Consider the following 27,010-nt stretch of genomic DNA (forward strand, 5'->3'; position numbering starts at 1 on the left):
TGTAAAGTATTTTGCTCTGTAGGGCCTATTTCAGCAGTTCCTGGTGGTAATATATGGCATTTCCCTGATTAACAGCCATTTTATAACGTCTGTAATTGGCCACAAATCAGGGGAATGTCATAATGTAGCAAGAAAACATTCCCATCTCCGCCAGAGCCTTGGCTTGGATTTCTGGAGGAATTATTACTTGAGTAGTTTGTGGGTTTTCATTACTTTAAATAATGTACTACCTGAAGTACAGAAAAAGACATTTAAACTAATGAACATTTCTGTCACCTAACCCTTTCTACCATGCCTGTCCTTAGATTTCTTTTTCCCTTGGAAAAAAATTCTTAAAAATAGGATTCTTTTTTCATTTTGATAACATCAGTATTTGTGGGGAAATAGAGGCAAGGGCAGGGCTGGGAGTAGGGTGAGGTGACTCAGGCATTCACCTCAGGTGTGAAAGTCAAAGGGGCACCAAAAAACTCAGTGATCAAGGTAAAAATGTTTTAATGCAGTATTTTTTAAAAAATCAAAAAGATCAATGATGAGCAAATATTAACATTTAAAATAAAAACAGGATCTAACTCTGCACTTGCATGGCTCAACCTCTCTCACCTCACCCTGACCCCAGCTCTGGGCAAGGACATTGGAGACGAAGGAGTGATGGCAAAGTAATGAGATCAACTCAACTTGCCCAATAGGATAATGGGGTTGACTCTATAGTTGCTGTTCAGGTTGTAATAAGTGCAATCTCCTGCATAGGATTTTATATATATATAAGGGGTTGTATTTCACCTGTGATACATAATCCAAAGCATTTACTATCAGAGTGCCATCTATAATGGAGAAAGAACGTGTAATTCCATACCAGCCTCTATTGGAGACTATTCGTTTAAAGCATGACAAGTATAAATGATGATAAAACCTCTTTTCTTTCTAAGGTTAGTAAAGACCAACACCATTCTTTTATTTAAAAAATATGCTTATTTCCTGATTTGAGATAGTCATTGTGATACTATACACCAGAAATACAAAGTTAAAAAGAAGACCCTGTGACTGTCCTCAAGAAGATGGAAGCCAAGTCCATGGCTGCAGTGATTTGATAAGTCTATGAGAAAGGGATGCACAGAGAAGAGGCATGTAATTCAGGTGGGGTGCTAGGTTTCCCAGAGAAGATGACATTCGAGCTAAATCTTGAAGGTCTGGTAGAAGGCAGTTGGATGAAAAAGAAAGAAGGATGGTGAGAAGTTCCAAAGAGAAGAATGAACACTGTGGAATGTGGAGGCTTGAAATGGTAGCATGTTTTCAGAGGACATGAATGTTTCAGTAAGGTTGCAGAGCTGGATGCAAGCCAGAAAAGGGTGAGGAGTGAGACTGAAGATAGAAACAGGAGGCAATTAAATGAGAACAGGGATATTTGAATGAAATAAAAATATAATAGCTTATCTAGAGTGTGGCTGTATTGAATAATACATTTTTAATGCAAAACCCATAATATATCAGGGTAGATATATTATGCACTTTGATCCTTGAATTAGGAATAAAATACATAAAAATGTATTTAAAAGGTGAAAACTTTTCGAGACGTGCTCCACTAAATCGAAAGTTTCACAAGGATATTTATACTACATCTGCCTGATTCATTCCTTTGTGACTATAATTTCTAAAGTCAAAAAAAAAAGGTGGGGTTTGGTGCTCTTTAAAATTTATCATACTTTAAAAGTTCCTATACTCTAGATACAGATGAAATGATACTATAGAAATTAGGTTTAAAAATTATGAAGTATTGCCCAGTGCAAAATGAGGTGTGAAGGCAAAATACTGTAAAACTGATGAGAGAGTTTACTTGCACTAAATCTAGATAGTAAAAATAATCATAAAAATTATGCTGCAACAATTACACTTTTACAATAATGTGATAAAATATCCTACCAATTACAACTACAATTAAACTGAAAATAATAATAAAAAGTGGTCACACTAACCTTTTACATCATTTGCTAACTTCTTGGCTTCATTAAGAAACCCGAAGCTTTTCTGAAGAGAGCCTTTGGCACCTTCCTGTAATGAACCCTGAGGACCTGTTGCCTGTGGACAGAAAAAGAAGTGTCACATATCTAAAACAAAAGAATTATGGAGTAGAGATATCTAGCAGGCAATTGGTACACAGAGTTTACCTTCAGGAAAGCATTCTGGGCTACATATGCAGAATAATAAATTATCAGCACGTATTTGTGATTAAAGCCAGGAGACTGTTTATTGGGAGATGAGACGAAAGCCTAGAATAGAACCCTTAGGAATCCCAACATTTAAAGGCAGGTACAGAAAACTGGGCTGGCAAGGTGATTGAGATTCCAGAAAGGACAAAGAGAACCTAGGAGAGCATGATATTATGGAAATCAAGAGATACAGAAGTGGCTCAGAGTATGATGACTGGCTATGTTGCAAGGTCAAAACTGGTCAGTACTATCAAGTGCTGTCGAATGGTCAAGCAAATTAAGAACTAAGCACATCCTTGACTTTATCCCTAAGCACATTTCATTCAAGTTGTGGGGTAAGTGGGGGAGCATTTTCTGTCCCCTAGGTGTTGAAATGAGGAAGAACACTGCTCCTTTTTTGAAACTCATCTCAGAGTACTAGGGCAAAACAAAATCTTCTAAATGACAATCTCTGAGCCACAGTCATCTCCTAGCAAAGATGGATTTGTTGAGCCTTGGACTAAAAGAGGTGACACAAAGATAATAGAGTGATATGGGAAAAGGATCATTTAAATTGAACGTTTAGTTATCCATTTTAATAGTGTTTGCTCTTCAAGAATCACTACACAGTACATTAATACCAAAAGATAAATCAAATAGGATCTTACCTGTAAATTTTAAATTGGAAGAGTATTTCAGGGTGCAAGAAGAGCTAGAGAATGCTAAATACTTACTGTTGAAGTTATAGATCTGAACTCAGGTTAGCCCAGACATAATACTCTTCAAATACATCTCCAGTGCCTTAATAACATTTTTTATCAGTCATATGACTTAAACATTAAACTAGGAGAGATTACAGAACTTGCTACTGTAGTGGCAAAATTTATTTGAAGGTGTTATTCCAACAGTTTAAAATAATCTATTGTTCATAGAACAGATTGATTATATAATACTATGACATCTACAAAGGGACATATTGGAAACATCTACATAAACAAAAAGAGACATTGTGCATTTATATCTAGCACTTGCAAAAAGAGCTGTCTGACAACCCTGACAAATTATTCTATGGGAAATGGACACTCTCTTCAATGGAGAACACAGAAATTCTTAGTCCTGCAGTTTCCTGTGGGAAATTAGGTACAGTGACACCACATAAGTGTAATTTATTTTGAAAAAAAGGAAGAGTGTCAATATAAATGGCACAAATCCAATGTACCTTACTCAAAAAAAATAAGCGTCCATTACCCACTCAGGTTCTATATTTGTTCCAAATTTATATGCCATTCTTACTCCCTTGGTTATAGGTTTCCTGAATCAAAACAGATTAGAGAAAGGAAATTACAAAGAAAGAAGGATGAAGATTCTCTAAATAGGCACATGAAAACAGCTGAAGTGACAGCTGACAATCTGTCTGACAATGAGGAAAGAGAAAACCAACAACTAGAGAGAAGAGTTTTTAAATCTCAGAAATCCAAATCGATAAGGATGAAATAGGTTTCAATAGATGCCAATATTATTGTAGTAAAATAACTAATGTTGATAATGATGATCCTGAGCCATCAGGATAACACGGGTCATTCATAGTACCAGATGAAGCAAGCTTTCCCCATAGCCTTAACGTGTGAATTCCTCTCTACAAGAACATAATCTGGTGAGTATCTAACAACCAACATTTTACAGCTAATCTTGGATATGCAAAGTGAGGCATGGGAGTAAAGGAGGGAGAGAGAGTTGACTTGCTGTCCATAAGAAAATTAAAGAAATGAGGTAAGAGAGAAGAGAAGGGCCAGACAACATGCAAAGAGGCTAAAGTCTGAGCCGTGGAAATTGTGGAGGGATTAGGAACAGTGATGGGCAATATTTATTTTTTTCTACTTTCTTACACTTTTCAGCAGTCTTATTGAGGTATAAATAAACTTCACATATTTAAAATTTACAATTTGATAAGTTTTGACATTTATACACCCATGAAACTGCCAAACAATCAAGGTAGAGAACATACCCATCGTTTCTTTTCAATCCCTCCCTTCCACCCCTCCTTGTCTTCCCCCCTCTCCACACAAACACTGATCTGCTTTCCATCACTATTAGTTTGCATTTTATAGAATTTTATACAAACAGAATCATCCAGTATGTACTCTTCTTTTTGTTTGGCTTCTTTCATTCAGTGTAATTATTTTGATGTTTATCCATGTTGTGTGTGTATCAACATGTGATCCCTTTTTTATTTACATGGATATGCCCCAATCTATTTATTCATTCATCTCTTGATGGACATTTGGATTATTTCCAGCTTTGGCTATTCTAAATAGAGTTGCTATGAACATTTGTGTACACATCTTTGTATGAACATATGCTGATTTCTCTTGGAGTAGAAACCTCTAAGTGGAGTGGCTAGATTATCTGGCAGATGTATGTTTACGTTTTTTAGAAACTATCAACATGTTTTCTAAATTATTTGTACTATTTTAAATCTCACCAGCAGTGTATGAGAGTTACGTTTGCCTACATCCTTGTCACTACTTGATATAGTCAGTCTTTTAACATTTTAGACATTCTAATAGGTGTGTACATCATTTGGTTTTAATTTGCATTTTCCTTGTGACTAATAATGTTGAGCATCTTTTCATATGCTTATTTATTTATTCTTTGGCTAAGTGTTCAAATTTTTTGTCCAAGTTTTAACTGGGTTTTTTGTTCTTATTGAGTTTTGAAAGATATTTATGCATAATATGAATACAAATCCTTCATCAGATATGTAATTTGCAAATATATTCTTCTAGTTTGTACCTTATCTTAATAAATGGTTGGATTCGATTTGTTTTAACATTGTCCATAATTTTTGCATCTATGTTCATGAGGGATATTGGTCTATAATTTTCTCATTTTTTTGGTAATGTCTTTGTCTGGTTTGTATCATAGTAATACTGGCCTCTTAGAATGAGGTGGGACATATTTTCTCCTCTTCAATTCTCTGAAGAATTTATTATTTCTTTCTTAAATATTTGGTAGAATTCACCAGTGAAGTCATTTGGAACTGAATTGTGTGTGTGTGTGCGCGCGCACGTGTGTGCATGTATGTGAGGGTTTTAAAATACAAATTTAATTCCTTAATGAATATAGGGCTATTCAAGTTATTTATTTATGGATGAGTTTCAGTAGTTTGTGATTTTCAAAAATCTGCCCATTTCATTCAAAATATCTAATTTTTGGCATAAAGTTGTTCATAATTTTCTCTTATTATCCTTTACTGTACGCAGAAGTTGCTGTGATTTCACCTCTTTTATTCCTGATATTGGATATTGGTGGCCTTTCTCAATTTTTCTGATGAGTCTGACTAGATGATTATCAGTTCAATGATCTTCCATTGGACCTTTGCACCATCATCCAGCAACACGACTGAATCCTGACTGAAGTTCATCTGCTGATAAACTTCCCTGCTGCCAATTTCTTATCTTGCATTTATAAGTGTTGCCTGCCTTTTGCTTCCAGACATCTTGTCTTTCCTGTTTTTCAGGAAGCCAGTGATTTCTTCCTGGATTCTTAGTCAACTACTCCTTGCTCAGATGTAAGGAGATGGGTGGTATATGTGGGGGCGTAGAGATATTGTAGCAACAAGGTAAGGAAAGACAAGGAGACAGGGAATTTTGATGTGTGGATGAGAGAGCAAGTATTTTGGTTGCAAAGGACTGTAGATTTTATGAAGGGTAGTGTTAAGAAGTAAGGCTGTTAGGTAGTTTGGAGTCAGTTTCTGGAAAGTTTGAATGTTAGACTAAGGAAACTGGGCAATAAGCAATATGGAGCCGTTAAAAGTTTCTGAGTAGGAATGTATGCTCAGAGCAAGAGTCCAGGAAGAGGAATTGGGCAGCTGTGTGGGAGGAAAAGGAGATATCAGTTGGCTATTGTAATAGTATGAGCCAGAGAAAATAGAGTTGTAACCTTAGGCAAGGGCGTTGGAAATGAGAGGTTTGGGTTCAAGAGATGTGGAGGAATAAGACACGTTTCAATGTTTCAAGAAGCACTTCAAAATATTAAAGTAAAGAGCTGATGGAGTACAATCGTCAGCTATAAGCAGTGTACTAACAATCCAGGTTTAAAAGACAAGTCTCTCATATGATAACAGAATGGAAAACACTAACACGTTATGGATGAACAGAACTGTTTCAATTCATTGGAATTTGGAGAGTTCATTTTCCAACATTGCTTAGTAAGTCACTGAAGCACATCAGCAATATCAGGACAGGTGATGAAGCAGCATTTTCCAAGCTAATTATACTTCATGCATATTTATAAGCATCACATCTGAGTTTCTGGGCTGTGTCTGCAGCATATGTGAAATATAAATGAGGTCCTTAGACTTGCAAGATATTTTGTTACTTGCTTTTTAGAGATTGTATTTTTATAAACAATAAGTTCTTCTCTGTGTATATATACATATATGCATTTATAAATTATCTAAAACCTTTTATTATAATATATCACACAAAATAGGATCTATTATTACATGTAGGTTGCTATATGTTTTATTAGCTAATAATCATTTATAGAAAATGTGAGATAATTTAAAACATCAGAGAAGGAAAGATACAGGAAAAAATAAAATGATAAAGTCTACAAAGATTTAACAGAGGCTTGGCACTTAATTGGCTTTTAATACATGTTAGTTTTCTTCTTCCTACTATTTGTTAAGTATTCATAGTGACTTGTTTAGGCACCATGTCATTGATTAATAGATGAATGAATTGACTGATTTACCCAATAAAAGTTTTTAGCTCTCTCAAGCACCAGAATAAGCTCTGATTATTCAAAGATCGAAAGACTCTGCCTTCTCTAATGGAACTGAAGTGGAGTGGAGAGATAAACCAAAAAATCCTTATAAAGAAAATGATGACTGCCATAATGGAGTATGGAAATATCTAAGTGTTTTGTTGTTAGAGGAGGCTCTCTTAGGGGGAGGAGATGTGCAGGTGAGACCTAAAGTTAAGTTTATCAGGATGGTATACCCACACCCCACTGATGTATTATTTAAATAAGCAAATTTAAAAGTTATTGTTTATATTTCTTTCTATATTATATTTTTATTATTTTTCTAAATGTTCCTCTACTAACTTCTTTATTAGAGATAAATTTTCTGAATTCATTGAAAAAGTTGGTGCTAAGGAGAGATGCATAATTGTTTTTGTTTTCTAAAGAAAGTACTAGCTGAAAATTCATCAGCGTGGTTTATAGCCTATTCCATTACTTCCTCTTCATGAAATAATTTAATTTAGAAGACAAGTCTTGCACATTTCCAAAGGGGATAATGTGTCAAGATAATATGTGACTTAGATGATTTTAAATTCAAAATCTTTTTAATAAAGAAAGCTGTTCAAAATGTGCAGAGGTGTATGTAAGGGCTGATAATTAGCTGCAGTGTGTTTATGTAAAATATTTATCAGAAGAAATTTATATTTGGGCATGTTAGACTGTTGTTAAAAATTGGGGAAAAATTTCTTACTATAATAAAATAAACTCGTAGAAGAAATGGTGGAATCTAGCCCTATATACATTTTAAAAGACAAAACTTTTGAGAACACTGAAAAATGTGCAAGTGATGTTACTAGATATATTAAGCTACAAAACAGTTATGTAAAAATTAACCATTTGTACAAAAGCTGTTTGCACAGGAAAAGGTATGGACAGATAAACAACATTATAAAAGTCATTATTTGTGGTTGGTGAGATTACACACATTTTAGATTTTCTCCCTCTTGCTTGTCTGTATTTCCTATTTTTTTTTAAATAATGGACATGAACTGCTTTTGTAATAATTAAAAAGATCATTCACAATTTTAAAAAAAGGAAATCACTGTGTATTGATTTTAAAGGTGTTTTAATATAACCCATATTTTAAAAATCGACAGGATACTAAAATGAAATTGTGAATCAAAAATGAGTTCAGGAACAACCCAAAGAATGACTTTGGTCAGAAATCTGGTGAAAGAAAGGCTGTAGATCCTAGCATTGCATAATGTCCTAAAATGGGACAGGGGTTCGATGAGTCTGTGGAGGACTGGAAGCAACTGAGCACACAAAGGAGACCAAGGGATGAAATAGAAAATCTCCAAAACTACTCATAAGAATTTAGAATTCATGACTGTGAATTTGCAGCTTGAGGACACCAAGAAAGACAATCGAGAGAGGATTTAAAAGTGTATAACTAATTGAGAACAGGTTTTCACCAGTCACAGCATGAGAGCCATTGCTACATCACCCTTGGGTGCCACTGGCTTGCTGCTGACAAGTTGTTGAGGGTAGGATGGGTGGGTACCACACAGAGTCTTGATTTTGAGTACAGACAATGGAGACAGGTCTATTGAGTTAGAAAACCTCCTCAGAGGGCTTATTGCTTTCTTTCCATTTAATGTCCAGAATCAAACTCAACATGGCAATTTCACTTCTTGATTATTCATATATTTATTACTGTATTTATTCCTACTGGTGGAAATCTCAAATACTAGGTCTGAGAGCATTGCTGCCTTGAATAAAATTAGTTTAAATTTATATTGCATTATAGCATCACCCCAAAGAGTTTCTGTGTTGCTGACTGATGTAAGAAACTCTTTGATTTCATTTTTAACACTTTATGCCCTCAATTTTTAAATAGGCCAAATTCTGGGTAATTAAATAGAAGTTTGTTATTCTGCTTCCAATAGATTTTCTTGAAGTTATTGACACAAATGAGTGTATCATGTACAAAGAAAATCACTAAAATCAGCTGGCTTGACGAATACCGTTTTCACACACAGATTCAATATTTTTCTATGTAACTTAGATCCTCACTGACTTTTTCGTATTTGCTCTTGTGTGAATCAGTTCTTAGATAAGTTGCTGAATTGCTGACAGAGAAAAAATGCTCACCAGTTTTACTGACAGATTCAATTGTCATACCTATTATGGATTATACTATTTTTCCATTAACACTACACTGGTATAAACTTTAAATCCCGATGATTATAGATATTAATAAGAAGTCAAAATTACTGTTTGAATGACTCCTAAGTAATCACTGGCAGAATAAAATACAAGGTATATGCGAGTTAAAGTTTAAAACTTGACTGACACTATATTATATTGGGCCTTTTGAATGCAATGTGTATTCTGCCAATATTTGCACACTTCTTTATGTAGGAAATAAAAACTCAAAATGACCTTGCAAGTATTCTTTATGTATTTTGATTCATCCAATTACACAAAGCAAATATTAAATAAGACAGACTGAAAAGACGATATGACCACATTTTAAATAGATACTCATTAGAAATACCTTAATGTTTAATCCTATTGTAAGATTCACAGTGTTTAACTATGTGATGTATTGACCAATAGCAGTGATATCAAAAGACTCTGGCTACAGATTAGGAACCAAGATGGCGGAGTAGAAGGACGTGTTCTCACTCCTTCTTGTGAGAGCACCAGAATCACAACTAGCTGCTGGACAGTCATCGAAAGGAAGACACTGGAACTCACCAAAAAAGATACCCCACATCCAAAGACAAACGAGAAGCCACGATGAGGTGGTAGGAGGGGCACAATCACAGTAAAATCAAATCCCATAACTGCTGGGTGGGTGACTCACAGACTGGAGAACACTTATATCACAGAAGTCCACCCACTGGAGTGAAGGTTCTGAGCCCCACGTCAGGTTCCCAACCTGGGGGTCCGGCAATGGGAAAGGAATTCCTAGAGAATCAGACTTAGAAGGATAGTGGGATTTGATTGCAGGACTTCGACAGGACTGGGGGAAACAGAGACTCCACTCTTGGAGGGCATACACAGAGTAGTGTGCACATTGGGACCCAGGGGAAGGAGCAGTGACCCCATGGGAGACTGAACCAGACCTACCTGCTAGTGTTGGAGGGTCTCCTGCAGAGGTGGGCAGTGGCTGTGTCTCACCATGGGGACAAGGACACTGGCAGCAGAAGTTCTGGGAAGTACTCCTTGGCGTGACACCTCCCAGAGTCTGCCATTAGCCCCACCAAAGAGCCCAGGTAGGCTCCAGTGCTGGGTCGCCTCAGGCCAAACAACCAACAGGGAGGGAACCCAGTCCCACCCATCAGCAGACAAACAGATTAAAGCTTTACTGAGCTCTGCCCACAAGAGTAACAGTCAGCTGTACCCACCACCAGTCCCTCCCATCAGGAAACTTGCACAAGCCTCTTAGATAGCCTCATCCACCAAAGGGCAGACAGCAGAAGCAAGAAGAACTACAATCCTGCAGCCTGTGGACCAAAAACCACATTCACAAAAAGACAGATAAGATGAAAAGGCAGAGGGCTATGTACCAGATGAAGGAACAAGATAAAACCCCAGAAAAACAACTAACTGAAGGGGAGATAGGTAACCTTCCAGAAAAAGAATTCAGACTAATGATAGTGAAGATGATCCAGGACCTCGGAAAAAGAATAGAGGCAAAGATCGAGAAGATGCAAGAAATGTTTAACAAAGACCTAGAAGAATTAAAGAACAAACAAACAGAGATGAACAATACAATAACTGAAATGAAAACTAAACCAGAAGGAATCAATAGCAGAATAACTGAGGCAGAAGAACGGATAAGTGATGTGGAAGACAGAATGGTGGAATTCACTGCTGAGGAACAGAATAAAGAAAAAAGAATGAAAAGAAATGAAGACAGCCTAAGAGACCTCTGGGACAACATTACATGCAACAACATTCGCATTATAGGGGTCCCAGAAGGAGAAGAGAGAGAGAAAGGACCAGAGAAAATATTTGAAGAGATTATAGTTGAAAACTTCCCTACCACGGGAAAGGAAATAGCCACCCAAGTCCAGGAAGTGCAGAGAGTCCCATACAGGATAAATCCAAGGAGAAACACACCGAGACACATAGTAATCAAACTGGCAAAAATTAAAGACAAACAAAAATTACTGAAAGCAGCAAGGGGAAAATGACAAATAACATACAAGGGAACTCCCATAAGGTTAACAGCTGATTTCTCAGCAGAAACTCTACAAGCCAGAAGGGAGTGGCATGATATACTTAAAGTGATGAAAGGGAAGAACCTACAACCAAGATAACTCTACCCGTCACGGATCTCATTCAGGTTTGATGGAGAAATCAAAAGCTTTACAGACAAGCAAAAGCTAAGAGAATTCAGCGCCACCAAACCAGCTCTACAACCAATACTACAGGAACTTGTCTAAGTGGGAAACACAAGAGAAGAAAAGGACCTACAAAAACAAACCCAAAACAATTAAGAAAATGGTCATAGGAACATACATATCGATAATTACCTTAAACGTGAATGGATTAAATGCTCCAACCAAGAGACACAGGCTTGCTGAATGGATACAAAAACAAGACCTATCTATATGTTGCCTACAAGAAACCCACTTCAGACCTAGGGACACATACAGACTGAAAGTGAGGGGATGGAAAAAGATATTCCATGCAAATGGAAATCAAAAGAAAGCTGGAGTAGCAATACTCATATCAGATAAAATAGACTTTAAAATAAAGAATGTTACAAGAGACAAGGAAGGACACCACATAATGACCAAGGGATAAATCCAAGAAGAAGATATAACAATTATAAATATTTATGCACCCAACATAGGAGGACCTCAATACATAAGGCAACTGCTAACAGCTATAAAAGAGGTAATAGACAGTAACACAATAATAGTGGGGGACTTGAACACCTCACTTACACCAATGGACAGATCATCCAAAATGAAAACAAATGAGGAAACAGAAGCTTTAAATGACACAATAGACCAGATAGATTTAATTGATATTTATAGGACATTCCATCCAAAAACAGCAGATTACACTTTCTTCTCAAGTGCACACCGAACATTCTCCAGGATAGATCACATCTTGGGGCACAAATCAAGCCTCAGTAAATTTAAGAAAATTGAAATCATATCAAGCATCTTTTCTGACCCAACACTATGAGATTAGAAATCAATTACAGGGAAAAAAAACGTAAAAAACACAAACACATGGAGGCTAAACAGTACGTTACTAAATAACCAAGAGATTGCTGAAGAAATGAAAAAGGAAATCAAAAAATACCTAGAGACAAATGACAATGAAAACACAACGACCCAAAACCTATGGGATGCAGCAAAAGCAGTTCTAAGAGGGAAGTTTATAGCTATACAAGCCTACCTCAAGAAACAAGAAAAATCTCAAGTAAACAATCTAACCTTACACCTAAAGGAACTAAAGAAAGAAGAACAAACAAAACCGAAAGTTAGCAGAAGGAACGAAATCATAAAGATCAGAGCAGAAATAAATGAAATAGAGACAAAAAAAACAATAGCAAAGATCAACAAAACTAAAAGCTGGTTCTTGGAGAAGATAAACAAAATTGATAAAACATTAGCCAGACTCATCAAGAAAAAGAGGGAGAGGACTCAAATCAATAAAATTAGAAATGAAAAAGGAGAGGTTACAACAGACACCACAGAAATACAAAGCATCCTAACAGACTACTACAAGCAACTCTATGCCAATAAAATGGACAACCTGGAAGAAATGGACAAATTCTTAGAAAGGTATAACCTTCCAAGACTGAACCAGGAAGAAACAGAAGATATGAACAGACAAATCACAAGTAATGAAATTGAAATTGTGACTAAAAATCTTCCAACAAACAAAAGCCCAGGACCAGATGGCTTCACAGGTGAATTCTATCAAACATTTAGAGAAGAGCTAACACCCATCCTTCTCAAACTCTTCCAAAAAATTGTGGAGGAAGGAACACTACCAAACTCATTCTATCAGGCCACCATCACCCTGATACCAAAACCAGACAAAGATACTACAAAAAAAGAAAATTAGAGACCAATATCACTGATGAATATAGATGCAAAAATCCTCAACAAAATACTAGCAAACAGAATCCAACAACACATTAAAAGGATCATACACCATGATCAAGTGGGATTTATCCCAGGGATGCAAAGATTCTTCAGTATACGTAGATTAATCAATGTGGTGGACCATATTGACAAATTGAAAAATAGAAACCGTATGATCATCTCAATAGATGCAGAAAAAGCTTTTGACAAAATTCAACACCAATTTATGATAAAAACTCTCCAGAAAGAGGACATAGAGGGAACCTACCTCAACATAATAAAGGCCATATACGACAAACCCACAGCAAACATCATTCTCAATGGTGAAAAACTGAAAGCATTTCCTCTAAGATCAGGAACACGACAAGGATGTCCACTCTCACCACTGTTATTCAACATAGTTTTGGACGTCCTACTCACAGCAGTCAGAGAAGAAAAAGAAATAAAAGGAATACAAATTGGAAAAGAAGAAGTAAAACTGTCAGTATTTGAAGATGACATGATACTATACATAGAGAATCCTAAAAATGTCACCAGAAAACTACTAGAGCTAATCAATGAATTTGGTAAAGTTGCAGGACAGAAAATTAATGCACATAAATCTCTTGCATTCCTATACACTAATGATGAAAAATCTGAAAGAGAAATTATGGAAACACTCCCATTTACCACTGCAACAAAAAGAATAAAATACCTAGGAATAAACCTACCTAGGGAGACAAAAGACCTGCATGCAGAAAACTATAAGACACTGATGAAAGAAATTAAAGACGATACCAACAGATGGAGAGATATACCATGTTCTTGGATTGGAAGAATCAATATTGTGAAAATGACTATACTACCCAAAGCAATCTACAGATTCAATGCAATTCCTATCAAATTACCAAGGGCGTTTTTTTACAGAACTAGAACAAAAAATCTTAAAATTTGTATGGAGACACAAAAGACCCCGAATAGCCAAAGCAGTCTTGAGGTAACAAAACGGAGCTGGAGGAATCAGACTCTCTGACTTTGGACTATACTACAAAGCTACAGTAATCAAGACAATATGGTACTGGCACAAAAACAGAAACATAGATCAATGGAACAACATAGAAAGCCCAGAGATAAACCCACGTACCTATGGTCAACTAATCTATGACAAAGGAGGCAAGGATATACAATGGAGAAAAGACAGTCTCTTCAATAAGTGGTGCTGGGAAAACTGGACAGCTACATATAAAAGAATGAAATTAGAACACTCCTTAACACCATACACAAAACTAAACTCAAAATGGATTAGATACCTAAATGTAAGACCAGACACTATAAAACTCTTAGAGGAAAACATAGGAAGAACACTCTTTGACATAAATCACAGCAAGATCTTTTCTGATCCACCTCCTAGAGTAATGGAAATAAAAACAAAAATAAACAAATGGGACCTAATGAAACTTCAAAGCTTTTGCACAGCAAAGGGAACCATAAACAAGATGAAAAGACAACCCTCAGAATGGGAGTAAATATTTGCAAACGAATCAATGGACAAAGGATTAATCTCCAAAATATATAAACAGCTCATGCAGCTCAATATTAAAAAAACAAACAATCCAATACAAAAATGGGCAGAAGACGTAAATAGGCATTTCTCCGAAGAAGACATACAGATGGCCAAGAAGCACATGAATAGCTGCTACACAGCACTAATTATTAGAGAAATGCAAATCAAAACTACAATGAGGTATCACTTCACACCAGTTAGAATGGGCATCATCAGAAAATCTATAAACAACAAATGCTGGAGAGGGTGTAGAGAAAAGGGAACCCTCTTGCACTGTTGGTGGGAATGTAAATTGATACAGCCACTATGGAGAACAGTATGGAGGTTCCTTAAAAAACTAAAAATAGAATTACCATATGACCCAGCAATCCCACTAGTGGGCATATATCCAGAGAAAACCATAATTCAAAAAGACACATGCACCCCAATGTTCATTGCAGCACTGCTTATAATAGCCAGGTCATGGAAGCAACCTAAATGCCCATCGACAGACGAATGGATAAAGAGGAAGTGGTACATATATACAATGGAATATTACTCAGCCATAAAAAGGAACGAAATTGGGTCATTTGCTGAGACGTGGATGGATCTAGAGACTGTCATACAGAGTGAAGTAAGTCAGAAAGAGCAAAACAAATATCGTATATTAACGCATATATGTGGAACCTAGAAAAATGGTACAGATGAACCGGTTTGCAGGGCAGAAACTGAGACACAGATGTAGAGAACAAACGTACGGACACCAACGGGGGAAAGTGGCTGGGGTTGGGGATGGTGGTGTGCTGAATTGGGCGATTGGGGTTGACATGTATACACTGATGTGTATAAAGTTGATGACTAATAAGGAACTGCTGTATAAAAAAAAAATCAAATAAAATTCAAATATTAAAAAAAAAATTTGAAAAAAACCCATAATATTGAATGAAGGAAGTCAGGCCCAAAAGAATAAAAAAAAAAAAGAAGAAAAGAAAAAAAGGCTTTTTCTGCATTTACTGGGATGATGATGTGTATTTTGTTCTTCAATTTGTTGGTGTGGTGTATCACATTGGTTGGTTTGCAGGTTTTGAACCATCCTTGCATCCATGTAATAAATCCCACTGGATCATGGCGAAAAAAAAAAAAATCTGGCTACATATGGACTCAAAAATTAATAAAAGAGAAGAAATTATTTGGAATAATACTACTAGTATTAAAAGAAATAACAATAAAGAAAATAATAATAAGGAATGGAAAAATTACAATAATGGAAAAGAATAAATTATGAAAGTAAAAGTTGGAAAGTATTATTTTTATTAGCATGACAAATAATAAAAACTTAAATGATTATTGCTGGTTTGAGGACAGGCAAGAATTCTATTTATCTTTATTCCTGTGCATTTCATAATGCTATTATATATTAAGTACAATAAATATGTGTTTTAAAAAAAGGTTTTAAAAAATTTATAGAAAAAATCGAAAATGTGAACATGCTTAATACCTCATGTCAATAAATAGTTCAGAAGCACCTATTATAAGCACCACAACTGCATCAAGGAAGGATAGTTGGAGACTGAATATTAAACCAGATTAAAAAATAAGTTTTGGGCTTCCCTGGTGGCGCAGTGGTTGAGAATCTGCCTGCCGGTGCAGGGGACACGGGTTCGAGCCCTGGTCTGGGAATATCCCACATGCCGCGGAGCAACTACACCCATGAGCCATAACTGCTGAGCCTGCGCGTCTGGAGCCTGTGCTCCGCAACAAGAGAGGCCGCGATAGTGAGAGGCCTGCGCACCGTGATGAAGAGTGGCCCCCACTTGCCGCAACTAGAGAAAGCCCTCGCACAGAAACGAAGACCCAACACAGCCATAAATAAATAAATAAATAAATAAAAATAAAAAAAATAATAATAAGTTTTAAGCTTTGGGGACGACATTAACTATCTGCATTAAGCCAAGAGAGGGATCCGAATAGACTGCACAAAGTTTCTTTTTTTTTTTTTTTTTTTTTTTTTAGAAGTACAAATATGCTTCTTTATTTTTTTTTTTTTATAACTACCCTAACCCTAACGCGTACCCTAACCCTAACCCCTACCCTAACCCTAACACATACCCTAATCCTAACCCGTACCCTAAACCGAGCCCTAACCCTAACACTAACCCTAACCCTAACCCTAACCCATACCATATGCCGTACCCGAACACCTCCCCGAACCCGTACCCTAAGCCGTACCCTAAGTCTAACCCTAAGCCTAACCCTAACCCTAACCCTAAGCCTAACCCTAACCCTAGGCTACCCTTGACTGCTTCTGCCTCCAAAAGATTTCCTAAGCACTAGTGTTTTAAGGAACAGCTTAAAAAGAGAATCCTAATGTGATTTCTTTATAATGGGTGTGTTCCTTATCTTATCCTAGTGTCTAAACTCTTCTCCATGGCTCGACCCCCAAATAATATTCCTTTACGTGCTAAGGGGTATCTAGAGAGTGGGATAGGTTTAATAACTACCCTAAGCCTAACGCGTACCCTAACCCTAACCCCTACCCTAACCCTAACACGTACCCTAATCCTAACCCGTACCCTAAACCGAGCCCTAACTCTAACACTAACCCTAACCCTAACCCTAACCCATACCCTACGCCGGACCCGAACCCCTCCCCGAACCCGTACCCTAAGCCGTACCCTAACCCTAACCCTAAGCCTAACCCTAACCCTAGGCTACCCTTGACTGCTTCTGCCTCCAATAGATTTCCTAAGCACTAGTGTTTTTTTTTTTTTTTTTTTTCACACACACACACACTGTATTTTATTTTTACAAGAGATAAATCGACTGACACCAAGCATTGTACATGGATGACCACAACAAAAGCAACAATGATTGCAATTACCAAACATGAAACACACTCATACTATGTCATAGTATTGACATTCAGTCCAGGAATCCTCCACTGTAACAGCTCCTTTACTTTGCAGTGAAAATTGATTTGTATATTCTTTGCCTCTGAGTCCTTGTGGAATTTTTTTTTTTTTTTTTAAATTCAGACAGAAAGTCACAAAAATTATACTCATCCTCATCAGTTCACTCAGTCCCATGTAATTAATTTTTTTTTTTCATCTTGATCTTTTGTTAGCACTTTTATGAGTTCATCAGTTTTTCATTAGAGTTCTGAAAATGCTTATTCATTCAGTTCAGCAGTACAGTCCGTTACCAGAAACCTGTACTTGTCAGAGTCTTTTCCATGTATTTCTTGAAGATGAAACCCTTTTATAGGAACATATTTGCAAAATCATCAGAGTACACCCAGAACTGTCTGTAAATGACAAAAGACTTAAAAATGACCACGGTTAAAGATTTGATGACAGTTCATAATAATGCAGTTGACAAGAAAATTAGTTATTTCTGAGATATACATTTTAAAGTAATAAATAGGATTATTACTTATAACATTATACCAGAACATATAAGATTTTTAGAAATTTCATGTAATGTCTGAAACATTGACTGCACAAAGTTTCTTAAAAAGCTATTACTTTAGCTGACACAGCTCAGTACATGGACAATATGCACTCAACTTGGAGACAGATCTCCTAATCCTCAAATTCTGACCTGCTATCTTCTTTCCACAGCCTGATTAGGAAATTCCGGCACACCACTTGAACCTAATTCTAATCACTAAAAAAATCCTACAAGGCATCTACATTCAAATAAATATTCATAGATGATCTCAAACTAAGTAGGCAAAGAAAGTAATTTTATTTTTTCTTTGAAATTTTCTTCTCTATTCAACTTTCCTATCTCTCCTGGCAGTATATGTATCTTGTTCATTCTGAAAATCTGGAGCATCCTAGCCTTTCTAGATTCCTAGTATCAATGTTTGGAGACGGGAGGGGGCAATTTACATTTAGTGATCAGCTGCTATATACCAAGTACTACCTATATGAAAATCATGGAATATTACTTGTGAAATAGTGCAAATGAAATTCTCACGGAGTTATTCATGCTTCTGTCCCCTCGAGGTCTATTTTCAGCTTAAATTTTAATTCTGGAGACATTATTTTCTGGTAAAAGCAAGTAGGAATAAGAAAACACCACAGTCACTAAGCTGTGAAACGGTGGCAGCAGGCCATGGGAGCAGAATGCCCAGAGTAGAAAGCAGGCAGAGATGCAACGTCTTTCAAAGCCCCGGATGCTGCGGCTGTGCAGTTGGCGTCTGATCCAAAGCCTTTTCTCCCCAATTATTTTAAGATTTTGTTTTCTTTTTCACTTTAGTTTCTGTAGTTTAACAATGATCTTTCCAGGTGTGGACTTACTTTATTTATTGTGATAGGCTTCCTTAACTTGAGAAATCATATCATATCCTTCACCAGCACTTGAAAATTTTCAGTATCTCTTTTACTATACTATTCCCCATTCTCACCCTTTTCAACTTCTGGAACTCCTAATAGATTTGCATTTCATTTTTACAATCTATATTCCTTGTTTCTTACACTCCTTTTATGTTTTACCATACTTGTTGCATTCTGGGTAATGTATTCAACTCTTTCTATTAACTCATTCTCTTTTCCTATATATTTTGTTTTTAGAAATTTTATTTGCTTCTGTTACAAATTTCTGTAATCTTCTGTATTTTTTCTTTTTATCACTCTTTTCTATTCTTTTTAACATTTCAATACTTTAAAACACTTTTATGTATATTCTCTTTCAGATTTTTGAATAACTTCAGGATCATGTTACATACTTTGCCTGCCTACCCTCTTTCCTACTTTATTATTTATAGTGTATCTAAACAGACCACTTTTCTGTGTCCTTCTAGATGCTCTAGAGGTTGCAAGAGCCAGGATCAGTTTCCCTCCTCTCCCCATTAAATTTTTAGCTTGGAAAGTCTTGTACCATATGGACTTTAATCCATATATAAATATATACAGTATAAATTTGGACTTCAATCCACAGGCTTATGGTTTTAGCAACTTATGAGAGACATTTTTCACAACTGGAGGCATGGAAAGTAACAACGCTCCTTGGCATGTTCTGGGCTAGAAGGAGTGTTTGTTGATGAGAACAATTGTTTCCAAGTCTCATGGTTTTGCATACTTTCGATTAGTCAAAAAAGACTCCTTGGGGCTTCCCTGGTGGCGCAGTGGTTGAGAATCTGCCTGCCAATGCAGGGGACGCGGGTTCGAGCCCTGGTCTGGGAAGATCCCACATGCCGCGGAGCAACTAGGCCCGTGAGCCACAATTACTGAGCCTGCGCGTCTGGAGCCTGTGCTCCGCAACAAGAGAGACCGCGATAGTGAGAGGCCCGCGCACAGCGATGAAGAGTGGCCCCCACTTGCCGCAACTAGAGAAAGCCCTCGCGCAGAAACAAAGACCCACACAGCCAAAAATAAATAAATAAACCCAAAAGTTAAAAAAAAACAAACAAAAAAACTCCTTCTTTTGTAGGTTTAGGATGATGTCTGTGATGTCTTCTCTCCCTGCCTGGGCTTTAAAATCCCAGTCCCTAGACATATGATCTATATTTATGTTCCAAATTCATTGAGTCACCAAGCTGCCAGCTCTAGAATGTGCTATTCTGTTTTACTCTCGTTTTTATTTTTAGATTTTCTTTTGTTTCCTCTTTATAAAATAAAGTATGTGTTAAATTTTGGGGAGTTAGAATTTACCTAGCATTTCTGTGAATTTCTCACATTAGGATGGATCTGAATTAACTCAGACTGCCATGTTATCAGAGCTCCCTGACTTTGCTTTCTAGTATCCTTATTTTCTACCAGGGTTCTTCTCCCCACTGATCTGTCACCACATAAGAGTGAATTTACAAAAATCCAATTTATTCTGTAGACTCGACCCTAAAGCAAGAAAAAACTCCTTCAAGTTTCAAGTTTTGTGAAGAAAAAACTTCGAGTTTCTATGGATTTTTACTCTCATACTAAGGAATCAACAGTGGGAAGTCACTTACAACAGCAGTTCACATATTTTTAGGATCAGGTGTCTAAGGCTTTAAACTTATTTAATTTTAGGTATATTTTCCTCCTGTGTAATATTTTTTTCAGAATTTCCCCCCTCTTTAGTTCATCTGAAGCCTACATATCACTTACACAGCACTGTTCTTTACTAACTGTCCCACTATTATTGTTTCTATGAGAAAATGCATTACTTACAAATTGCGCTCACTTTCTTCTGCATTTTATATTATTTTTTCCTAGATGTGCCTGAGAAAGATCATGCCGAAGATATTTAGACTTATGGCTCCCAGGAGTGATGGGGAACTGTAGCAAGTGACAGAACTTGAATTTGGAGAATAAAGAGGAAGACCACATTGTGTACTGGTGTTGAAAGCAAGTATAAATTCTTCTCAATTTCTAATGCTGATTCTTAGTGAAGACCAGACTAAACACTGAGACTGAGACTAATTGAGAAAGAGGATTCTGGACTCGAGGGTATTAAGGAATTTTGTTGGTGTGCGTGTGTGTGGGGGAGAGAGAGAGAGAGAGAGAGAGAGAGAGGGAGTTTCAGACAGTAACAATGATTGCAGTGTAAAGAAGAGGGTATAGAAGAACAAGAAATATTCAGTTGTTGTGGGAAGTGAAAAAGTGATTCTTTTTTTTTCAATGGAAGATACCTAGGTAAGGTGAGGACTGCCTACATTTTCTACACTGAAGTATATATCACAGAGCACATTCCATTCACTTTGAGAAAGGGAGAGAGGGAGAAAAGAAAGAAAGGAAGGAAGGAGGACAACATTTCAGAATAGATGGAGATTGTGTGATTATTGTTGTGTGATGATTCTTCAGGATCTTAAAGAACCAGATCTAAGGAATCCATTCTACATTAGACTTCCTTTTTGTCGTTGTTTGCTGTTTGGATATACCAGATTCAAGTGCACAGCATCTAAGAACTTCCCAGTGGGAAGACAGAGGGTCTCATCTCCCAGTGCTGCTGACACCGTGCCTATTGCCTCTGGTGGTCATCCCAAGGATCCAGCAGCATATGAAATCTACTTCTAAATTCTGATCTGCTTGATAACATTGGTTTTAAGTTCACCTATGATCTGGAAAATTTTTTTAAAGTTTTATTTTTTATTTTTTATTTATTTATGGCTGTGTTGGGTCTTCGTTTCTGTGCGAGGGCTTTCGCCAGTCGCGGCAAGCGGGGGCCACTCTTCATTGTGGTGCACGGGCCTCTCACTGTCGCGGCCTCTCTTGTTGCGGAGCACAGGCTCCAGACGCGCAGGCTCAGTAGTTGTGGCTCACGGGCCCAGTTGCTCCGCGGCATGTGGGATCTTCCCAGACCAGGGCCCGAACCCGTGTCCTCTGAATTAGCAGGCAGATTCTCAACCACTGTGCCACCAGGGAAGCCCCTTTTTAAAGGTTTAATTGTCTGTTATTTTAGAGTCTGAGGACTTTTTATAGCAAAAAGCAATAAAGCAATAAAGATTAGAAAAAAATTACTGGATCTTCCTATTCTATTTTCTAAACGGTGACATATTTCCTTTCTCTTTCTCCTTGTGCCCACCAATGAGAGGTATAAAATGAGATGTTACCTTGGAGATCATGTGTAGGGAAAACAATCTTTTGTACCAATAATATAATAATAGTATTTTTCTGCCTAGCACTAATAGAAATATAGTGTGTTTTTTCATAATGTCTGTTCCTAAAATAATATTTCATTTTGTACCAAAATGTTCATTGCAGCTCTATTTACAATAGCCAGGACATGGAAGCAACCTAAGTGTCCATCATTGGATGAATGGATAAAGAAGATGTGGCACATATATACAATGGAATATTACTCAGCCATAAAAAGAAATGAAATTGAGTTATTTGTAGTGAGGTGGATGGAGTTAGAGTCTGTCATACAGAGTGAAGTAAGTCAGAAAGAGAAAAACAAACATAGTATGCTAACACATATATATACGGAATCTAAGAAAAAAAAAAAAAAAGGTCATGAAGAACCTAGTGTAAGATGGAAATAAAGACACAGATCTACTAGAGAACGGACTTGAGGATATGGGGAGGGGGAAGGGTAAGCTGTGACAAAATGAGAGAGTGGCATGGACATATATACACTACCAAACGTAAAATAGATAGCTAGTGGGAAGCAACCACATAGCACAGGGAGATCAGCTCGGTGCTTTGTGACCACCTAGAGGGGTGGGATAGGGAGGGTGGGAGGGAGGGAGATGCAAGAGGGAAGAGATATGGGAACATATGTATATGTATAACTGATGCACTTTGTTATAAAGCAGAAACTAACACACCATTGTAAAGCAATTATACTCCAATAAAGATGTTAAAAAAAAAAATAAAAAGAATGAAAAAATAATAATATTTCATTTTGATATTTAAATAAATTATATATACAAGATAAGGGGCTGTTACTCTTTACATAGGAACTATACTACAACTTGAATTGTTTATAACCTCTACCTCCTTATTATTTAATTAAAATAAAGGATCAACTTTTTTCTCACTCATATTTTCCTTTCAATTCCATTGTTGATTATGTGTGCACTACAAATAGGTAAACTTAAGCAGATTTTTAAAAGTGAAGTGGCTTTACAAATGCTGTCAATTATGCTTTGAGACTATTCCATATTCATTTGTTTCTTTTCCTATGGTATTTTCAATGCTTTTTTTCTTCTCACATTATCTTACGTCCATCTTCTTCACAGTAGTAATTGATTGCTTTATTGCTTGTCTAATATGTCCTTTTTCTCCTTGTATAAATTCCTGCTTTGTTTCTTTGTCCTTTGTTTCTAATTCATTGAAAACATTCTTCCTTCTTTGCAGGACTAGACTCAAATGACTCTTTCATACATAAATAATAAACTTAATCTTACTCTTCTGTGTTTATCCATAGCTCTATCAATAATAACAGCTCTAACATTTATGGAATGCTAGTACTATATAGGTAATTGCTCAATTTAATGGCAAATATATTTCTTTTCCAGTATAATAGAACTATATTATAATGAATTATTAAAATTAAAACTTTATTTATTCTGTTCTTGAAACACGGTCCAACAAACTTTCTGGCCAAATCAGTCTTCTGTGTGTTTGTTGATAGCCACTTAATAAATCAGTGATTCTCTTTAGCTTTTACTTTGTAATTTTTCAGACATTTAATTATTTTTACATGGCTTATAGAGAAGGAATAACAATAACGAGAGGACATGCTGTAATGCAGTAAAACTTGTCCTAGTTAAAACAAAAAACAACAACAAAAAACTTGTCTTAGCTCTGTTTGAGTTTGGCAAGCCTATCATGTATAAGCATCAGTGTTGAGGAAAAGTGAATATTTCATGTTGGCATGAATATGAGAGTCTCCTGAGTATAAAGTGATGGTATTAAATTTGGGTGAAAATAAACAGGTCTTTAACATAAAATGTTACAAGTTTATAAAAATGAAGCAATGACAATAGTGAGGATTTTATTGGTACAAAATGTTGTAAATAGGCATGAAAAATGTCAATTAGAATGACATTCATTCATTTACTCACGAGTGTCTACTCTCTGTCAGGTACTGTGCTAAATGCTGAAAATGGTGATCCAACAAAACATGGGTCAGATGAAAATGGTGAACTTGAAGACTAGGATCTTCAAATAGATTTGAAAAATGGTTCATTTTGAAAGGATAATTGAACATAGGGAAGTTTCTGTAATAATTGTGTCATGATTTTGAATAAGAAATAAACAGAACATATGGTATTGGTAGAACTCATTCCAGAGAAGCCGAAACAGTAGTAACTGCTGATGGAATATGATGCATCATTCACCATGACCATAAAATAAACCTGCTAAGAGTGTGGTAAATACCTCCAATATCCCTGAAATCCATGAAAGCATTTGTGCTCAATACCAAAGCAAAGAAAATATGGATCTGTTTCTTCAACACCCGCTATTTATGCATATTTCATTCACAGTCAAGTGTTCAATCAAAATTTTTTTCTCCTGAAATTCTGATGTATTGGGGGGATTCTGTGTGAAGCCAAAGGAGTAAGTGATGGTTCTGAACATTTTAACTCACCATCTGCCTCCTATGAAATGAAATTTGACCTAAAATAGTATTACCAAGGTTTATCACATAACTTGGTTACAAAATGTTGCTCTACATGTAAAGGAAAAAGATTTGTTGCTATTGAAGATACTCAGATAATGTGCTATACTTAGAACCCGAAAACTCTAAAATATTAATTGCAAATTTATTTTGAACAATGACAGCAGCCAAAAGTAGCTTTGAAGGTAAACATTTCAACTGATAAAAATAGTATAATAGTTTAGAAATATATGAACTGGCGTGTTTGTAAAACGTGCGCCTTATAATCAAACGTTACATAGAATCAATTTGTATGTGACTATAAGCTCTGGTGTTAATTTCCAAGGCACTTTCTTACTGAAGACATATGGAATAATAGTGATAAATTTCCCTGTTCAGAGTCTTATGTTTGACTGTTTTTCCTTTGCGAGTTGGTGGCACAAACCTATTTGGCATCTGCGATAATTTCAAGACCCTTATTAATAGTGGAAAGTAGTAGGTGACTGAGAAAAGAGTTCTGCTATGACTGAGAATCTATTTTGGATAAAATTTAAAAGGAGCCTTTGAAAATAATACAAAACAAATATTCTAATTTACTTGCATTTTTCCAGAGCTTTGAGAAATTTGAGAAATTTAGTTTAGGTACTTATTCAAACAGATTGACCTCCATTCTCAGTACATAACGCTATTTGTTTCTTACCAGTTCTGTGGCTTCATGTGCAAGAACTTTGGCTTCTTTGGCAATTTTCTCAGCTTCATCAATATAGTCCTTAATATTGCTGTAAGCTTTGAAGGCTGCAGTGGCATTGAAGGAGATGTTTTTGGCCTCATCAAGGATTCTGTTGGGATTGCCCCAGAAAAGAACATCAGAGCAGTTGGTACTCAACTGAAGGACATCTTACTTATAGCAAATATGGCTTCCAAATGGTCATGGTCAGTATAATTATGTTAATTCCAAACCATAGTGAGGTATCTACTAATTGTATTATATTGTAGTTTTCAGTTTAAACTCATATTCCTAAATAATTAAGCAATGAAATACTACCAACATATTTTTAAGTACCCATAGCATCCTCCAGAAGTTTCTGCAACCCTGAGCACCATGCAAGTATGAGCAGTGAGACGATTCTTTATGTTATTTGTGAAGCACGCACAGGTGTCAGAGCACTTGTTCTATATTATTGGAATGAACTTCACAAAATCTCTTTAGAGTAGGTGCATTTCTCAGATGAGGACAAATGAGTCTCGGTTATATTGCTTGTCTCAGGTCACATGACCAACATGTCACTAATTAGCTAATTAAGGACTTGGAGCCTGCCTCTGTTGACTTCTAGCTTACTGCTCCATTTACCACCCTTCATGATAAATGAGCAAAATGTTAAAAAATGTTGTAAAATTGTTATAAAATGAATTGTATGTACATTTTTCCCCAGGGTCTTCAAACATTAATATTTTCCTTTGTATCAAGAGTATTAAGTATTGAAACAGAACCTTACACATGGAGTATATTAAATACAGATTCATTTAGGAAAATTATTCTTGGGGCTAATACACCTATTTTGTTATGACAACACCGAAACTGTAGGGGAAGCACACCAGTTATACCTAGAAGGCTGTTTACTAGTCAAACACACCCCACCAGTTGCCCCTCCCTCACTGACCCGTATAAGAACCCCAGTTAAAATGAGCTGTTATTTCACAGGGCAATATGTAGTGTCTCCATGGAATTTGAAAGAAAAAAACAAGACTTAAAGGCTATGTATGGAGCCACACTTCCAAAAGCCACCCTTTTAACAATAAATAGTTTGATTTCATTAAAAATATAAAACTGAAATTTGAAGCAGAATGTGCGTTTATACATTATTATTTAAAATGCTAATAAGGAAACTGCTGTGCTCTCCAATAAAGAACAGAAAATATTTTTTCTAAGTGTGGCCTAAGGCAATGTTCACTCCCCACCATGCCATATTTGAATCCACTTTTAACTCAGACTTTTGATGTTGCTCCAGTAGAGTTTTGCCCAGACCCTTCTAATTAGGCTTTTCCACAGAAAGGCCCTCTAGCTCGTATGTTCATAATTACAAAAATCAAGATTTGAAAGCAACTCTCTACCATTTCTGCTAGTCAAAACTTTTGGACAAGTGTCAAGATACATAGACATTTCCAACAACAAATGACATACCTATCAAGGACAGCAGATGAATCATTTAACTGAGCTGCATGGCTCTCAGCCTGGGACACCTTCTCAGCAAGCTTCCTGTCCTTTATTTCTTGGGAGAGGTCATCTATTTTATCTTTCAGATCCTCAGACAGGGGTGGCAATTTAGTTTGAATGTCTTCAACATACTGATATGTAGAGAAAAGAAGGCATTTTAAGTAAGTGAATCCAAGCCTCCTCTCAT

General features: G+C 36.3%; 1 protein-coding gene across 1 annotated transcript in view; it reads right to left on the reverse strand.

Moving 5' to 3' along the window:
• LAMA2 (laminin subunit alpha 2) overlaps nucleotides 1-27,010 on the reverse strand; it is a 623,785-nt gene that overhangs the window by 82,510 nt on the left and 514,265 nt on the right. The window contains exons 39-41 of the mRNA XM_059941243.1: nucleotides 26,791-26,954; nucleotides 25,309-25,447; nucleotides 1,971-2,073 (exon numbers count right to left, since the gene is read on the reverse strand). Of these exons, the coding sequence (XP_059797226.1) occupies nucleotides 1,971-2,073; nucleotides 25,309-25,447; nucleotides 26,791-26,954 (406 nt within the window). The remainder of the gene's footprint in view (nucleotides 1-1,970; nucleotides 2,074-25,308; nucleotides 25,448-26,790; nucleotides 26,955-27,010) is intronic.

This window comes from Balaenoptera ricei, chromosome 12, assembly GCF_028023285.1.
Source record: "Balaenoptera ricei isolate mBalRic1 chromosome 12, mBalRic1.hap2, whole genome shotgun sequence".
NCBI lineage: Eukaryota > Metazoa > Chordata > Mammalia > Artiodactyla > Balaenopteridae > Balaenoptera > Balaenoptera ricei.